The sequence below is a fragment of the Meleagris gallopavo genome, chromosome 3 (genome assembly GCF_000146605.3).
Source record: "Meleagris gallopavo isolate NT-WF06-2002-E0010 breed Aviagen turkey brand Nicholas breeding stock chromosome 3, Turkey_5.1, whole genome shotgun sequence".
Taxonomy (NCBI): domain Eukaryota; kingdom Metazoa; phylum Chordata; class Aves; order Galliformes; family Phasianidae; genus Meleagris; species Meleagris gallopavo.
In genome coordinates, this window is record NC_015013.2 from 83368294 (window position 1) to 83383495 (window position 15202).

The window sequence follows — 15202 nt, forward strand, 5'->3', positions numbered from 1 at the left end:
TTTACATTCATACACACAAGTAATTGTAGGAGATCTTGACTTACCGAAGCTGAGACTGCAATTTCCCAGCTTTATTTATAAAATCTTCCCACACTGGGTAACTTCCCTGCAAGAGGAAAAAAGAAAATACAAAAATGAGTACTTTGTTTGAACATTATGTTTTTGATACTGCAGATTTCAAGTTCAACTGAAACTAGAAGCTGCAACGATGACTTTATTGAATCTTTATTCTCTAACATCAAAAAATGTTTTCCTAGTAAGTGGTCTCTCACATTCTTTAATACCAGTAAATAGATAGCATGTAGCTACATGACAATGGGAAATGGTTTTAAACTGGAGGAGAGTAGATGTAGACTAGATATCAGAAATAAATTCCTTACTCTGAGGGTGGTGAGACACTGCAACAGGTTGTCCAGTGAGGCTGTGGATGCCCCCTCCCTAAAAGCATCCAAGGCCAGGCTGGATGGGGCTGTGAGCAATCTGGTCTAGAGGGAGGTGTCCCTGTCTATAGCAGGAGGGTTGGATCTAGATGATCTTAAAGGTCCCTTCCAACCCAAACCATTCTATGATTCTATGGCACTCCATCTGGTTCTGAATTCAGATGAAACACGAGGTCCTGGGCGGAGACTTGATAGACATGCCAAGCAAAAACACTAAAGTTGATTTCAACTGAAGAAACTCTTCACTTTGTATGAAAACAGTGAAGACAAACTTATGAGAAGTGAGGTGCTAGGTTACTGCATAACGTACAGCGAATCTCCCAAAACTAAGAACAGAATTCCAGTTGCATTTTTCTATGTATGGACTCCCAGCGCAATTCCCAGTTTCCCATTCTCTTATTGCAAAGTATTTTATTTTTTAATTAAGGTCTAAGTTGCCCAAGAGACCACCTTAAGCTGTCTCAAAGTAACACAAAACATAGAGTAGCCCGAAGGCAATTATTCTCAACAGCTGAAGGATTTCCTACAAAACAGCCCCAATGAACTCAGAGCTGCCTTCTCCAGAGATGCTGGTAAAGCAGTACACCATTGAGCAACCATATGCAAAGTTTTTAAGGTTTAATTCCTCTTGGAGTTTCCTGTGAACTTCTCCCCTATTTTCTTAAAGTATGGTAGGAGTCCACATTAAGAGCTGCAACACCAAGTGTTCTTACAAGTTGAAAAAAGAAGTGCTCATTTTTATGGTAAACTACCATCTTTTTTAGACCAAACTAATGTTAACTTGCTCCCTGCAGAAGAAGTGCAAATTTTCTGTTAAAAGCAAAATCAGTGGCAGAAAGAAACCTCAAAATGTCCCCTAGATTGGTGCTTCCATTTACTGAAGGTGTAAGCAGAGCACCAAAGCAATAAGGCCCACGTAAGGCAGCTTCTCAAGGCCAACATTACCACAGCTCTGACTGTAAGAGGTTGCAAGCAAGCGTCATTGCTTGTAATAAACTCAATCCAAACCTTTTCTTGCTCTACCACAAGAGGCCACATCTCATCTTCTTTGGGGCAAAGACAATCCCTTCCCCAAAAGCAGCCAACCCAATTCAAGCTCCTCGGTGCACCCTGGTGAGACAGCTCCCAGACATTCACATGCCATGGCCAAAACGACTAGAATTAAACTAAGGGTTAAAACCAAAGTCTTCCCCTGGACAATGGCCTTTGTTCATCAGTGACAGTTTAACATTCTCTACTGATCATATTTTGAAAAATGAGATGTCGTTTCATAGATGTGGTGCATGCATCTCCCATACAGACACTGCACAGCGAAACTCAGTCAGCAGAGGGGCTTGGCAGCACCACGACAGACCCTACCGTACATGTCTCAAGTACTAAGCAGCTACTCTCAATATTCTTCACTAAGTATTGTGTTTGCTTTTTTGGTGGTTTTTTTTTGTGTGCGGTTTTTTTTCCTGTGAGCAATGTACACCAGGTGGTCATAAAACCTCATTATATCTACACACGACAGAGCCAGTGGGAAAGGGAGAAAGCAAGAAAGAAGACACCCATTATCAAGGTGGCAAAACCTAGAATAAAAGAGCTTTGCGCTGTGCAAAAATTGCCAGGCATTTAAAAATGAAACCCACTTATTTGAGGGGGAAAAAAAAAATCCATTTCCTTAAACCTATTAGTTTTGCTGAAATCCTCTGCACTGAACTCCATCTCTCTCTGCAGTAGCTGCATTTCGGAGTTTGCCCGCATGCCATATATGCATTATGCATGGGTACGCCAGGAGCCTTGAAAGCCCTGACAATTAGCAGAGGGCCCAGGGCTTTACTGGATTCTTGAGCAAAACGCAAGCTGACAAACAGAGGATACCAAAGCAGCCTGATTATGTTTCCATCTCAGTGATGTATTACCCTGCTAACTGTGCCTAATGGCAGGCAGGAGATTGACACCAACCTGACGCTGTGGGGAAGCTTAAGACAGTCCTATCAAAACATAGCTCAGGAAGAAAACACCTTTACTTTTTTATTTTATTTTATTTTTTTGCAGGCTGGCCACAAAGAAAGCAAAGTCAGAACATTCAGTAAGCATTTCCATAGCTATTTATTCTTTGTCTCTAAAAGTGATTTTCTCTCAAAATCACAACTACTTAATTAAGCTTTAACAACCCACTTACATCAGTTGCTAAATCGGTTTGGTTAAAAATATACATTATGTACCTGTTATTGCAATGTAATCTCTTCACCTAGGCACTCCTACACTGGTGCAAGAGCACCTTACCTCATTTTGGGCAGAAGAAAACAGCAGTGTATTTTGTTTGTACTCCAATAGAATTTGTTATTTGCCTTTCCCTTCTGCAGCTGAATCAGAACATTCATCTCTCAGTAACATGTAACTCAAACATTGCACACAAATCCTATTGTCCTGCCCAGAAAGCACCTCCACCACCATACTTGTGCTGAACCCAAACCGTTCTGATCTCAGCTAAGGCCGAAGTGCATGACACCTGCCACTTTGCCAGTTCTAATATGAGGGGTTTTACACCACCTCCAGCACCTGGGGAGCAATGCTTGCTGGGACAAACCACGACAACACAGTAGTTCAGTGATTTTTTGAAACACATGCAGGCTTCCGGTACCCTAAGAGCAGCTTCTTCTCCATAATCTCTCTATGTGCCTCCTCCGTTCCATCCCCATTTGGAATTACAGCTCTTGCTTTCATCAAAGTGCCCACCAGGAGAAATACAGTAGTGGCAGAAACCACGTACCGAATAGCCATGAAACTTAATCCTCAATTCAACACGCATTACTTTCTCAACACCAAGAAGCAATAGGAAGAATTCACTGTCTGTCTATTAAGTTATTTTTTACTGTAAACCCAATTTTGAAAGAGTATTAAAACAGTATTTTTAAATGCTGCATTTCCCTCAGCTCCCTCTGCAATTTCCAATTTCAAATGGTCGATAAAGGAAATCAATCTTCCCCCTTTAACATCAGGCTCAGGTGCTGGCAGTACCCGTACCAGCAGCGCGATGCCTTTCCTCATAGCCCTCCTCAGAGAAACTCGTGAGAAGAGCTGTAAGCATCTGGGTCAGAAATCCTCGTTTTAGCTCCTCCCAGGTTAAAATAGAAATCTGTTACAATCCAGGTTCGTTTAAATGGTCTTGAAAACCATTAATGGCTTGATTCAGGGCTTATCTCCCCCAAAATACACTTGTGCCTAATTGCTTTTTTCTTCTTCAGCTGTCTCAGATCCAACACTCCTGCACCATAATGCTTTTGTCCGAGGCATGAAAGCCCCCCAAGCCCCTGCATATACCTTAACTTCAGCTTGAGGCTGTCACTGGTAAGCCATAACATCCCATTATTGCATCTTATTGCTTAATGAGTCGGTTTACAAGTGATTAGTCACCTGATGCCAGGGTCCAGTCACGCTCCAGCTGATCTCCACCAGACAGGGCACTGCCCTTCTGCCTCCAGGCTGACAAACAAGATGGTGCCTCACGCCTGTCACCTACTTTGCCAGTTCCCAATTAAGGATGTGGAATAGCTTTCCCTTAGGGATGTGCACAACTAGTATTGAGACATACCAGGCTAAGGTGGGAAGCACCTGCAACACCCCGACACACCAGGCTCCAACGGCCTCACTGCACTGAGCCCGGCAGTTAGGCTTCTAGCACCTTGGGGAAAACAGATTTCAGCAAGGGCACAGCAGGCACAGGGCAAGGAGGAGGCCCCAAGCAATAGAAAAGCAGCAGAGGGAGCCCAGGTGCTGCAGAGCCCATCTCCATCCTACAGCAGCAGGTCATTTCCTGAAGGAGCTGTGGCCACATGTGTTCCTGAAGGGGTTGTGGAGGGTAAGTGGGCAAAAGGTGTTTGAATTTTTCCCCATTCTTTCTCACCATTCAAATCTATTTCAGTTGGTGACAGATTTAATCTCCCCAGTTGAACATACATTGCCTGACAGAATTTGGAAGTGCTCTCCTCATCTTTATCTCAACTCATGAGCATTTCCCCCTTTCTGTTGAGGAGGAGCAGGAGTGGGTGAGCATCCAATAGCTGGCCAAGGTCCATACACCACACCAGGGAAGGGCATAGAGGATCTCTAAAGGCCCCTTCCAACTCAGACCATTCCAGGATTTAATCACCTCCTGCTAGCAGGTAGCCACAGGAGCACTTAAATCCCAGACAGACAAAGAATCTTTTGTTTTTTGAGGGGAGCGTGGAACCCCCAGCACGGCCACCTTAGACAAACACATTTCTAAAGACCTTTACTAAAGTTTTTCTCTTCCTTTCAAGCCAGCGATTCTCCAATAGGAGAATGCCAGAAGAGGAGATCAAGGATTTTTTGATACAGCTTGCAGCACGGGATCCAGTTTTTCTGAAACTGTTATCGATTGCATCTAATGACAAGTACAAGAACCCAGAATGTTTCTTTTTTTAATTTAAGATTACAACTTGGTTATCAGCAGTCTTGACAGGAAAAATCCATTCTGTCACACCTTTTGCCAGCAAGTTACAATGCCTCTCCTTTTCTCCATGAGGTGAAAAGACATTTCCTTTAATAATTTATTTCCAGGCACTCCAGATCTCAAAGACAAGATGCACCTCATCTTTCAAAAAACCCTTGACTGTGTTCTTTTAACAGCTTTCATTTATCAGAAAGGCTTTTCAACCGTATTATCAGCTCTTGCTGGGATGCTGACTACAAAGGCAACAGAAACAGTTCAGTATCTTGTTCACAGCAACAGCTCATCTCAACTTTCACGGTGCGGGGAGAGAGACAGAGCTGTTCTACAGTATGGCAAATTGAGAATCTAATTTTGGATGTTCCAGCTAAAAAGGTAGGAGAGAAAGGGAACTGCCGGGCAATGCCCTGGTTTTATCTCACAGGTTATCAAAGCAAGAGCTGTGTTCCTTCCAGAAGAGTACGGAACGACTCTCTGCAGACTTCAATAAGGAGGACAAAAAAGCACTGCTCAAGCTACAGGAGTTAGGCCTTCTCCACCTCAATATAATCATTCAGCCACGACCTGCCAAGAGGCTGAGTCCCAAACACACAGTGCTATTACCCAGCTTCACACCCCAGTAACACATCCAAATGCCACATGTCTGCCTCTGGAACAAAAAACTGTAACTTTGCTATTGCACCAGACCTCCCAACCTCCAAAGTAAACGATGCCTAGAGCGAGGGATTTACTATATAGTTTTATCAGATAGCAGAATTACAAGGATTACTACAAATGTTTCACGTCTGTGTAATTCACTACGCTACCTTCAAGTAGCAGAGAAACTTTACTGTGCTAGATAGCATGCAGTCACAGATGTTACATTCAAAAAATGGCCTGCATAATTAAGTATGGTTTGCACACAGAAGCTATCATTTTTCCAGGGATCCTTCAACATGAAAAACAGGAAAAATCAGAGAGGAAAGGTGCAGGAAAACAATGACAATCTGAAAAAAGGGTTCCAGCCACAGATGTCTTGGCATGTAGAAAGATGCAGTGGCTAACAATCAGTTTCCCTATTCAGCTAACACCTGGCATTGGAAGTTTTTCCTCTCTTCTTAAAGAATTAATAGCCATCCATGGAAGAGGCAGCTTGGCTAGGCACAAGTGCAAAGGTTACAGAGCACTACCCAGTGCTACCATATTTCTTTGCACAGCTCACACATTCAGTCAAGCCAGACAGATAAGACTGCATAGTCCTTTAATAAGCTACAAAAGCTCTTGGAAGACACAGGTGAGATGAGACTTAACATCACCTTACATGAAGTTCCTAATGACTTCAAATTTCTTCTCGCAAGCTTTTCCTCTTTTTAGGTCAAAAAATAAGCAATTCAAGAACCTGTCTTATGAAGCTTTTTAAACTACCTTTATTTTCCAACCATTCACCAAAACAGTCTCAATCTTCCAACACAGTGAAACCTGAATAATCAGATGAAGATGCATTGTTGCACGCACTTATACCAAGAGTACTTTTCTTTCATTTATCTCATTTCAGATACATCTCAAATTCAAAACCAGAACCGAGCCAGCAAAGCCCCAGTACTGATTTCAAGAGCAGCCCACAGCCTGATGATGTCCACTGGCTGTTTTCCAGTGGGGAAGGACAAAAACTACCAGTCGTATACTTGCAGCAGAGATGCTCTAGGTTGGACAGTTCCTCCAGCCTTAAGACCAATGAAACAGGCAAGGAGGGGCATGGAGCTTATTCACAGGAACTCTTTATGAAAGAGCAACAAACTCATGCAGAGGAAAACAGAGTGCTCCAATACTGCTAGAAAAGGGGCTGCAAGTCTGGGAAGTCCCTTTTGTCTTTCTAAGCTAAAGACACTGCCACGCATAGGGGAACTTCTAGCAGCAAGGGAAACTCGATGTGTGCAGAGCGCTTGCTGGGTCAGGAATGGAATATCGGCAACAGCAGATGGCATGAATTTCACAGATTTCATAACGCAAACCAAACACGTGCCTTACTGACTGGAGGAAGGGAGGATACAGGTACAAACGTGATGTCTGAGAGGTTCTGGAATATGCAAGTGAAAGTAAAAGTATGTCGAAAATCAGATTACAATGTCATTTAACCTGTAACTACCCTCCAGGAACTGAAGCAGAGGCAATTAAAATAAAATATTGTCTCCATGCCTCCATTTCCATTATCTTTACCACTTGTTCAGGGAATGGGCAGGGGCTGGAAATGAGCTTTCATCAGGGTTCTCAGTAAAATGGACATGCCAAGCTCTACATTGCCACGACACTGCAGATTATACAACAATACAGTATTGAAGAAATCTCATATGGTATTAAAAAAACTGCCTACTACAAATTTCTTCTATGTATCATGGAGGCATTTATTCAGTGTTTTCACAACTGTTTGGTTTTTGGTCAAACACAGCATCAGAACACTGAGTAAAAGCTGCTCTAGGGTAAGGGTAATGATGCTGTACCTCAATAAAGTCAAGACAAAAGACCCAGTCAAGAAACTCTAGAAACTCCAGAAGAGGACATTCACTGGTTCAGTGCCATCAGTGATTTCTACATTCCCCAAACAACCCGCAATTTCTGAAGAATTACGAGTTCTCTCAGCACTGAAGCACGGAACCACTTAGCAAGAACAGAGACAGTGAGTAGATCTCATCATTTAAAGACAGGGGGAACTCAAGTCAGGCATGACTTTTTCTAAAGCTCTAGAGACTTTAATTTGTATTATAACAAAACCTGCACCCCACTAGCCCATATTTAAAAGGACACCATTGCCCATGGCTTGACTTTGGTTTGGAGCACCATGAGGAGTCCTCCAAACTCATCCCCAACAACTCCAACATCACATCCTGGATAGCCTCTTGTGTGCCTCTTCACCACATCTATAAGGACCACAACAAATCCAGGCCATCTGCAGCATACTTGCACAATTTGTAAGATGAAGAAACCCATCTCCAAAGCAAACACATCAGAGTTTAAATCCAAGTTAGATTGGGTAATTAGCAAATAAAAAAGTTATACTCACACTGTGAGAAAATACATCGTATATAAACATATGGTCCCTCCCTCTCTAAACACAGGAGTATCCACAAGAGTCGGGAAAAAACAACCAACCAGACACAGCTTCTAGAGGAGAACCTTTTATCCCATGCTGCATTAAAAGAGCTAGACATTAAGTAGTCTTCCAGAGGAAGCATTTAGTTCCACACTCTTCCCTGCAGGTCTAAACAAGTTTGCGAGCCTGAATAGCAGATCTCTCCTCAGAGACTCATCAATACTGCCTTTCATCCACTGAATCATTAAGCGGCCTCTGTGCATACTGGGCAGCTATTTTCTAAACCCACAATATTTCAGCTGGATCAAAACTAAGGTAATTAAAACATCAAGAGGCATTAATTCATTGAAGCTAATGCCTACACAGGACAGTATTACAGAGAGCCAACAGCCCTGTGCTGGTAACACCATCATGGATGGGCTTTCAGCACCTCTTCCCAACTCCCCCATGAAGCAGGAGAAACCCTCATTTCTGAGCACTCGTTGCTCAATCTCAGCACAACTGCTATCACACCAGCAATCAAAGCAATCTCCAGGACCCAACAAACATCCGTACTCTGGCAACAGATACTGACATGCATCCAAATCAAGTGAACCTTTTTATACCACGAACTGGATTTCTCTAGGTACATGCTTGTCGCTAGCGTTGTGTACACCAACAGAACCAGCATTCACAGGTTTATAAGAGTACTTAAAAACATCCAAGGTGATCTCTTAAATGCTGTTTGTACACCTATGTTCACTGACTAGAACTGCAAAAAACCACAGAGTTCATGTTCACTAGACCGCCAGATTCTTCACTCTCTATTTCTATCACCCTGTGGGTAAGATGCTCCAGTCATCCCTCTCCACTAAGAAACAGTCAGCCCTTAATTTCAGTTACAGAAGAACTCAACTTGCATCGAGAGCTGATCATTCATTTGTAGAAGTCATCTGTTCTGCCTGCAAACACTGGGTTATCACAGGGGAAACAGCAGCAACGAAGATAAATGGTGTGTGTGGTGTGGATGTGCATAGCAATACGTGTTGCACACAAGGAGCTTATAAAAACATCTCTTCATTAACTCAGTGCTCCACATGCACTCAATTTCTTGTTGTCCTAGGGGAAAGGAGTAGTAGTCACAGAACCTGCAGCCTCTCTCTAAAATGGAAGCCATTCTTTGGGAGCTAAGTCACACGCTTCCAGAGCACTTTGAAGATGAAAACCACCATGGTCTAACCACAAGGCTACTAGACATTTTGTCTCCTGTCCTTGCAAACATCTCAGTCAGACTATTTCACAGCTCAGCAGGAAGAACTCAATTACCTTCCTTAAAGGTCAGCAGAGATAGCAGTGAATGGGGCAGCACTCAACACCTTACAGCACCAAGGCAGACATCATTTGGAGTTGGAAAGCCAACACTTGAAGAGACAAATGCCTTAGCACCCACCCACCTTCATGTGCTCTGAAGCAGACCAGCACACTTCTTTAGCTACAGATCCTACCCTGCTGTCATTGAGCACTTTCTGCCCATCTTCAAGGTTACACATGCGCAGACCATAAAACTCAAAGATGTATCTCAGAAGCTATTAAGCACAATACGCTAATTACAAGTACACAGAAACACTGCTAACTGCACCAACTTCTACAGCTTGAAAAACACATCACAAAAAAAAAAATGAAAGGAAGGTAGTGGTGTACTTTTTTTTACAATACAACACGTGCAAAACTGAGGAAGGAAGCAGCAAACTCTCCCAACTATCACCTTTGGTTAGGTATTAACCAGCACTGAGTCTGTAATTACAGACTTCTTGTCCTCCAACATTTGTTCAGTCAATTGTGATTCATGCAGCACTGCACAAGTCCTTCCACGCTTCCAGCACAGCAACCTCTATCACACAGCTCTTGGCATGCCAGCAGGTCCGAAAGTACTACTTCTAAAAGGCATTAAAAATCTTTGCCCTTGGTATGCCCCAGAACAAGCCCGCATCGGACACATTTATGCAGCGAACGTTTGGCAGCTGTATGAATTGCCAGCACTCACACAGGCATATGCAGACCAAGAATGTGTCCCTAGTAATAATAAATGTTTTGCAAGTATGTTCCCAGTTATGCCATGCTGTCTGAGCCCTAGCATTGAAGCGGGTGTGCAGCAGAGCCCTCCTGCACCAGCATTCTTTCAGCCAGCCCTCCACGCCGCTGCCTCCCCCACAGAGATGTTTACAGAATGATGTTGCAGCTGCTTCAGAAAGGCGAGCAAGACAGTGGAGTAGGAAATCAGTGCGAATGGTAAGAAATCAGAGCGACAGGCTCAGGACAATGTGCCATACTGGTGGAACCTCTAGGAACAAGAAAATGGGGAGAAAAAGCTGCAGCTGCATAGAGGGGAAATTAACTCATGTCACGCTTTTTGGGAAAAGGGAGAAACGACCATTTTCTGAGTTTGGAATAGAATTAGGCCGCCCTAAAGATTGTCATGCCAGGGATGTGCCAGTGCCACAAAGCTCATGTGGCAAAGGCACAACAGAGGGGCTCCCTCCCAGCCTCACCTGCACATGACACATTCCACTTTTTCTGTTCTCCTTAGAACAATTACCATCCCCAACAGCTGGACTGAAACTAGACCTTAAAGTCATTGAACTGAACATTCCTCAGCTCTGCAGAGAGACCAGGCTTCAAATACAGCACAGCTGCAGCTCTGTCAAATCACTCCACATCAATGGCAGCAGCTTTACAGACTGCCCATACACACAGGCTGCCCCTTGGACTGACATGGATGCAGAGGGCCCACAGCTGCACTTGTCACAGGCACCGCCTCAGCCTTCCTATTTGTTCCAGCAAATATTTTTTTGACTCAGTTTATATTATTGATGTGAGCAGCACAAGGCCATCCATCCCTCGCAAGCAAATCATGCCTACTTAACAAATGGTTCTTAATCCTCAACATGACCACCCCCGGCTCCATCTTCCACAAAAAGCAAGATTAAAATGCTGCTTCTCACCAGTCACATCCTAATCGCAGATAAGAGGCTGCGAAAAAAAAAAAACATAAATATTTCTCATGCCCATATGCTCACTTCTTTCTCCTCTGGTGGAAAACAAGGGCAGGAGCTTTGCATGGCTGAAGGCAAAGAGATGCTGCCTTCCCACCCCAGAGTTCCACTGGGGGGAAGGGGAAGGGTCACTTCTTTTACAGCACAAAAGTAGAAGTTGCTGCCAAAAGCAAAACGCTGTTTTCATTCAGATTTCAGCTAAAAGATCACAAATAAGACACATACACATGAAAAAAAAAAATCTGAAATTCTCTAAAATTTTATTCCTCCTCTGGAACCTTCTTATTTTGTTCACAATTTACAGTGCTCCTCACAGCTTCACTCCCACCTCTGGTGACTGAGCCTCACCAGAATCACAGAATTCAGTACACTCTCTCAGTATAACTGAAGTCATGGACAATCAGCATGGGTCCAACATCCCCATCTGCCTTCCCCCCCATGCCTATCCCATGGTTTTGGGTGCTGCAAGTCCTGCCTACCAAAACACCTGCTGGCAATAGAGAGAAGACAAATGAAGAACATGTGAAAGGAAAAGAAACAACGTCAAGCAATAAGCTATAAACACTGCTGATTTCAGTGTTTTCTTTTCTCCTTTTTCCATTAAGAGAGAACATTGTGATTAAAAGAAACATAAAATTAGGACTCATAGCAAAAAGTAGCATTAAAGAGAATGCTCTCTGCATGAAAAGACAACATCTTTTGAAACCCATACGCAACAGGCCCTCCCAAAAATTATCTGCAGAGATTTGCTTTGCACTACAAGAAATATTGAAATTAACTGCACATTACAGCATCTCATTTCTCAATTGCCAGAAATGAGTTACAAACCATCCAGATCAAATGCTCTCTTCCCACGGGGAGCCCCAGAAAGTATGTTGCGTTCAAAGAGAAACGGCACAGCACTTGAATGCTGCGCACAGAACTGCTCCTCCGAGGGGACATGCATGCTTAATTTTTCTTTTATAAACTTCCATCACTTTGAAAGAGATCATACATAAGAGCACGACAAATTCCAAGTGCCACATACTCAGTGATGCATCATAGCACACGCCAAGGCTGTGACAATGGACAAAAAACTTAGGGATGGGATGGGCAGGATTTTCCTATTTTAGAATTCTTTAATCTGACCTTGAAATGCAAGAATCGAGTTCTCGAACACAATGGCTGAGTACAATTCCCATTGTAGACCTTCTACAACCAGTTCCATTACCACGTATGCTTACGTACTACTCAACAAACTTGACCCTCATTTTGTATGGAAAACATGGATTCCCTGTATTACAATACTGAAGTTCCACACATTAAGTTAGATATTAGGAGGAAATTCTTCACTCACAGTGGTGAGGCACCGGCACAGCTGCCCAGAGAGCTGAGGACCAGGCTGGATGGGCCCCTGGGCAGCCTGAGCTGGTGGGGGCAACCAGCCCATGGCAGGGGTTGAGGCTGGGTAGGCTCTGAGACCCCTTCCAACCCATCCTATGGGCATTAAAATGCTGCATTAGATGTTTACATTATTTGTTATACTGTTTTATTCGTTATGTTTAACTTAATGTTCTCAAAGTGACATAGCTTTGCTCATTATTAATCTGGAGCTCGTTTGGTTGAGTGTTAATCACAAAACTGTTTTTGGTAGAGGACTGAGAAAAAAAAGGAGTTTCTGGAGAAAACATTAAAGGCAGACAACTCAGCCAACACGAGATAAACTCGCTATCAAAAAATGTGACACATCAAGCCACATTGGCCTGCAGAGGCCTCATTAACTTTGAAAGTTAACACAGCGCTGAGACAAATGGACACGAGCAATCACATTACTCAGGATTACACTTCCCGTTTCTGTAACCTCGTTGACATCAAGGAGAGCTCGGAATTAACCCCGAGTACACCTGAGGTAGCTCACTATCAGAGTGAACAAAGACAAAAATTAAAAGTCAGTCCATACACACCATGTGCTCATCACCTTGGCTGCACCACCTATCTGCAGCCACTGGCACAACTTCAGAGCACTCTCACTATGGTGCTGATTAACCCTGCTGTCTTCACAGCAAAGATGAAGGCAGAGCAATACACACGATAAAAAGAACCTGCAAATTATTTAGTTAAGAAAGGCGGATGCTGCAGCAAATCCCTCAGCACTGCAGGGCATTTGGGGCCTTGATCTCTGCCTATAATGAGAAATAGGCATAGATAGTGCATTGGCAGTGCGTGGGCAGACCCCCACGCAACATCTCCAAGATTCTGCCAGAAGCCTGCCCACACAGACCCGACTGCATGAAGCAGCACTTAAAATGCTAATTTCCACTTTACTACCGAAGGTATGATTAGCTGCAAGATTCTGGTTTGCTGTCAAAAATAGCTGCTTTTTTTTTTTTTCCCCTCCAGGAAAGTGTCACGATTCTTTGCACACAATTCACAATGAGCCCTACAGCACCTCACTGAATTGAAGCACAGGTACAAACTGTTTGTTCGACTCACACTAAATAACGAACAGATTCTTTAATCGCACCAGCTACCACGCTGTGATTTTTCCCAAACCTCCCTCCCCAGTAATTCCCAGTTCACCAAACAGGTTCCACTGCTATAGTGGATTAAAATAAAAATTCACACCTGTGCACATCCCCATATGCTCATGTCAACATGTTTCTGAGAAACAGCTTTCATTCCCATGCAAGTAACAGTGCACACAAAAAATAAATCGACACAGCCAATGTGTATTTGCTTAAGAGCATGAAAAATCAAAGTGCATTGCTCGTGGAAAACAGGGAACAAACACTGTCACCGCGCCTCAGGCTGGAGGTCAGAACAGAAGCTCCGGCACGTTCCCTGCAAAGCCCACTCCACCGGATCCCAGGATTTGTGACTGTTCCCTGTCCAGGGTGGGGTTTGCAGATTCACGTTAAGTGGAGCTGCTATGAAGCACCGGGGCCACGGGCAGCACGGCGGCAGGACTGCTGCATTGTCTTGTCAGACGCACGCACATCTCCTCCTCCTCCCCGCAATCCGCCAGCTCTCTGCGAGCCAAGCTTTAATTAAACGTCTCACAGGATCTGTTCTGAGGAAGGTGCACCTGAACCCTTGCCAAAAAACGCAAGCAGCTTCTCCTCCCCTCAAATATACTGGAAGCCATTCACCCATGCCAAGGCTCCGTCCAGGAGCAGCCCTCGTCTAGCTTTGGGGTAAGGATGCCCTGCACCCATTCAAGCACCCATAGGTGCAGCCGTCCCTCTGGTTCTGCAGATCTTGTGTCCTTTGCAGACGAGCCTGCAGGCAAACAGCCTGCCCTTGTCTGGGGGAACGCTGCAATATTCTGCAGTACGGGGCTGGCGGGAGGCACGGCTGGCACAGCGTGGGTCTCCTTCCACACTATTCGTTTCCACCAGCAAAGGGCGGGAGGCAGAAGGGAAGCCTGCACAAATGCCAGGGGTGGATTCGGAGCTGTTCTCCAAGGGACCATTTGGGAGCAAGGTCTCTGCATACGGCTGGGAGAAACCGAGGAACTCAGTGCACTGCACGCACACACAGAAAGCAGCGATCAGCCCCTCCATGTGCATACACGGGGAGTTGGAAATAGGTGATCTCTATGGCCTCCTCCAGCACAAGCTGTGCTCCGATTCTAGAAAATAACACCACAGTGCACACCGAGAGGCAACGGAGCCACAGCCAACTTCGGAGCATCTCCAAGCTGAGGTTCCCTTACACCGCGCTCATCGGGAATCCCTCCGTGCCCTCCCAGCCCCACCCAGGGCTGGCACCCGCCTCGCTGTCTTCATTCTGGGGGCCAGCAGCACCAAAAATAAAATAAATAATAACGAAAAAGAACAGAAGGTGGAGGAGGAAAAGAGAAAAACAGATATAAGGGGAAAAAAAAACTGACAGGTTCGGAAAACGCTGCCCCTGCTGCAAGATAACAGCGTGCCGCGGGATGGAGGGAGGCAGGCAGGGGGGAGCCGCGTCCCGGGGCCGCCCGAGCCCCGCGCAGCTCCCCGCTGCCGTGCGCTTCCCCGGGCAGTGCCGCGGGCTCACCTGGCCGCCCCGGCCCTTACCTTCATGTCGCTGATGATGGTCTGGAAGAGCCCTCCGAGCGCGCTACATTCCTTCTCGATCACCGCCTCCATTTTCCTCGCCCGGCAGACGGGAGGAGGACGCGCACGCTGCTGCGGCTCCGCTGCTCGGCTACGAGAAACGAGACCCCCGCTCCCACCTCACC

The 15202-nt window shown here is 44.9% G+C and overlaps 1 protein-coding gene across 1 annotated transcript in view; it reads right to left on the reverse strand.

Moving 5' to 3' along the window:
* LOC104910450 (protein MTSS 1-like) overlaps nt 1-15196 on the reverse strand; it is an 87645-nt gene extending 72449 nt beyond the window's left edge. Inside the window, exons 1-2 of the mRNA XM_010709297.3 lie at nt 15039-15196; nt 45-106 (exon numbers count right to left, since the gene is read on the reverse strand). Coding sequence (XP_010707599.1) covers nt 45-106; nt 15039-15110 — 134 coding nt within the window. The 5' untranslated portion in view covers nt 15111-15196. The remainder of the gene's footprint in view (nt 1-44; nt 107-15038) is intronic.
* Nucleotides 15197-15202: the final 6 nt, after the last annotated feature.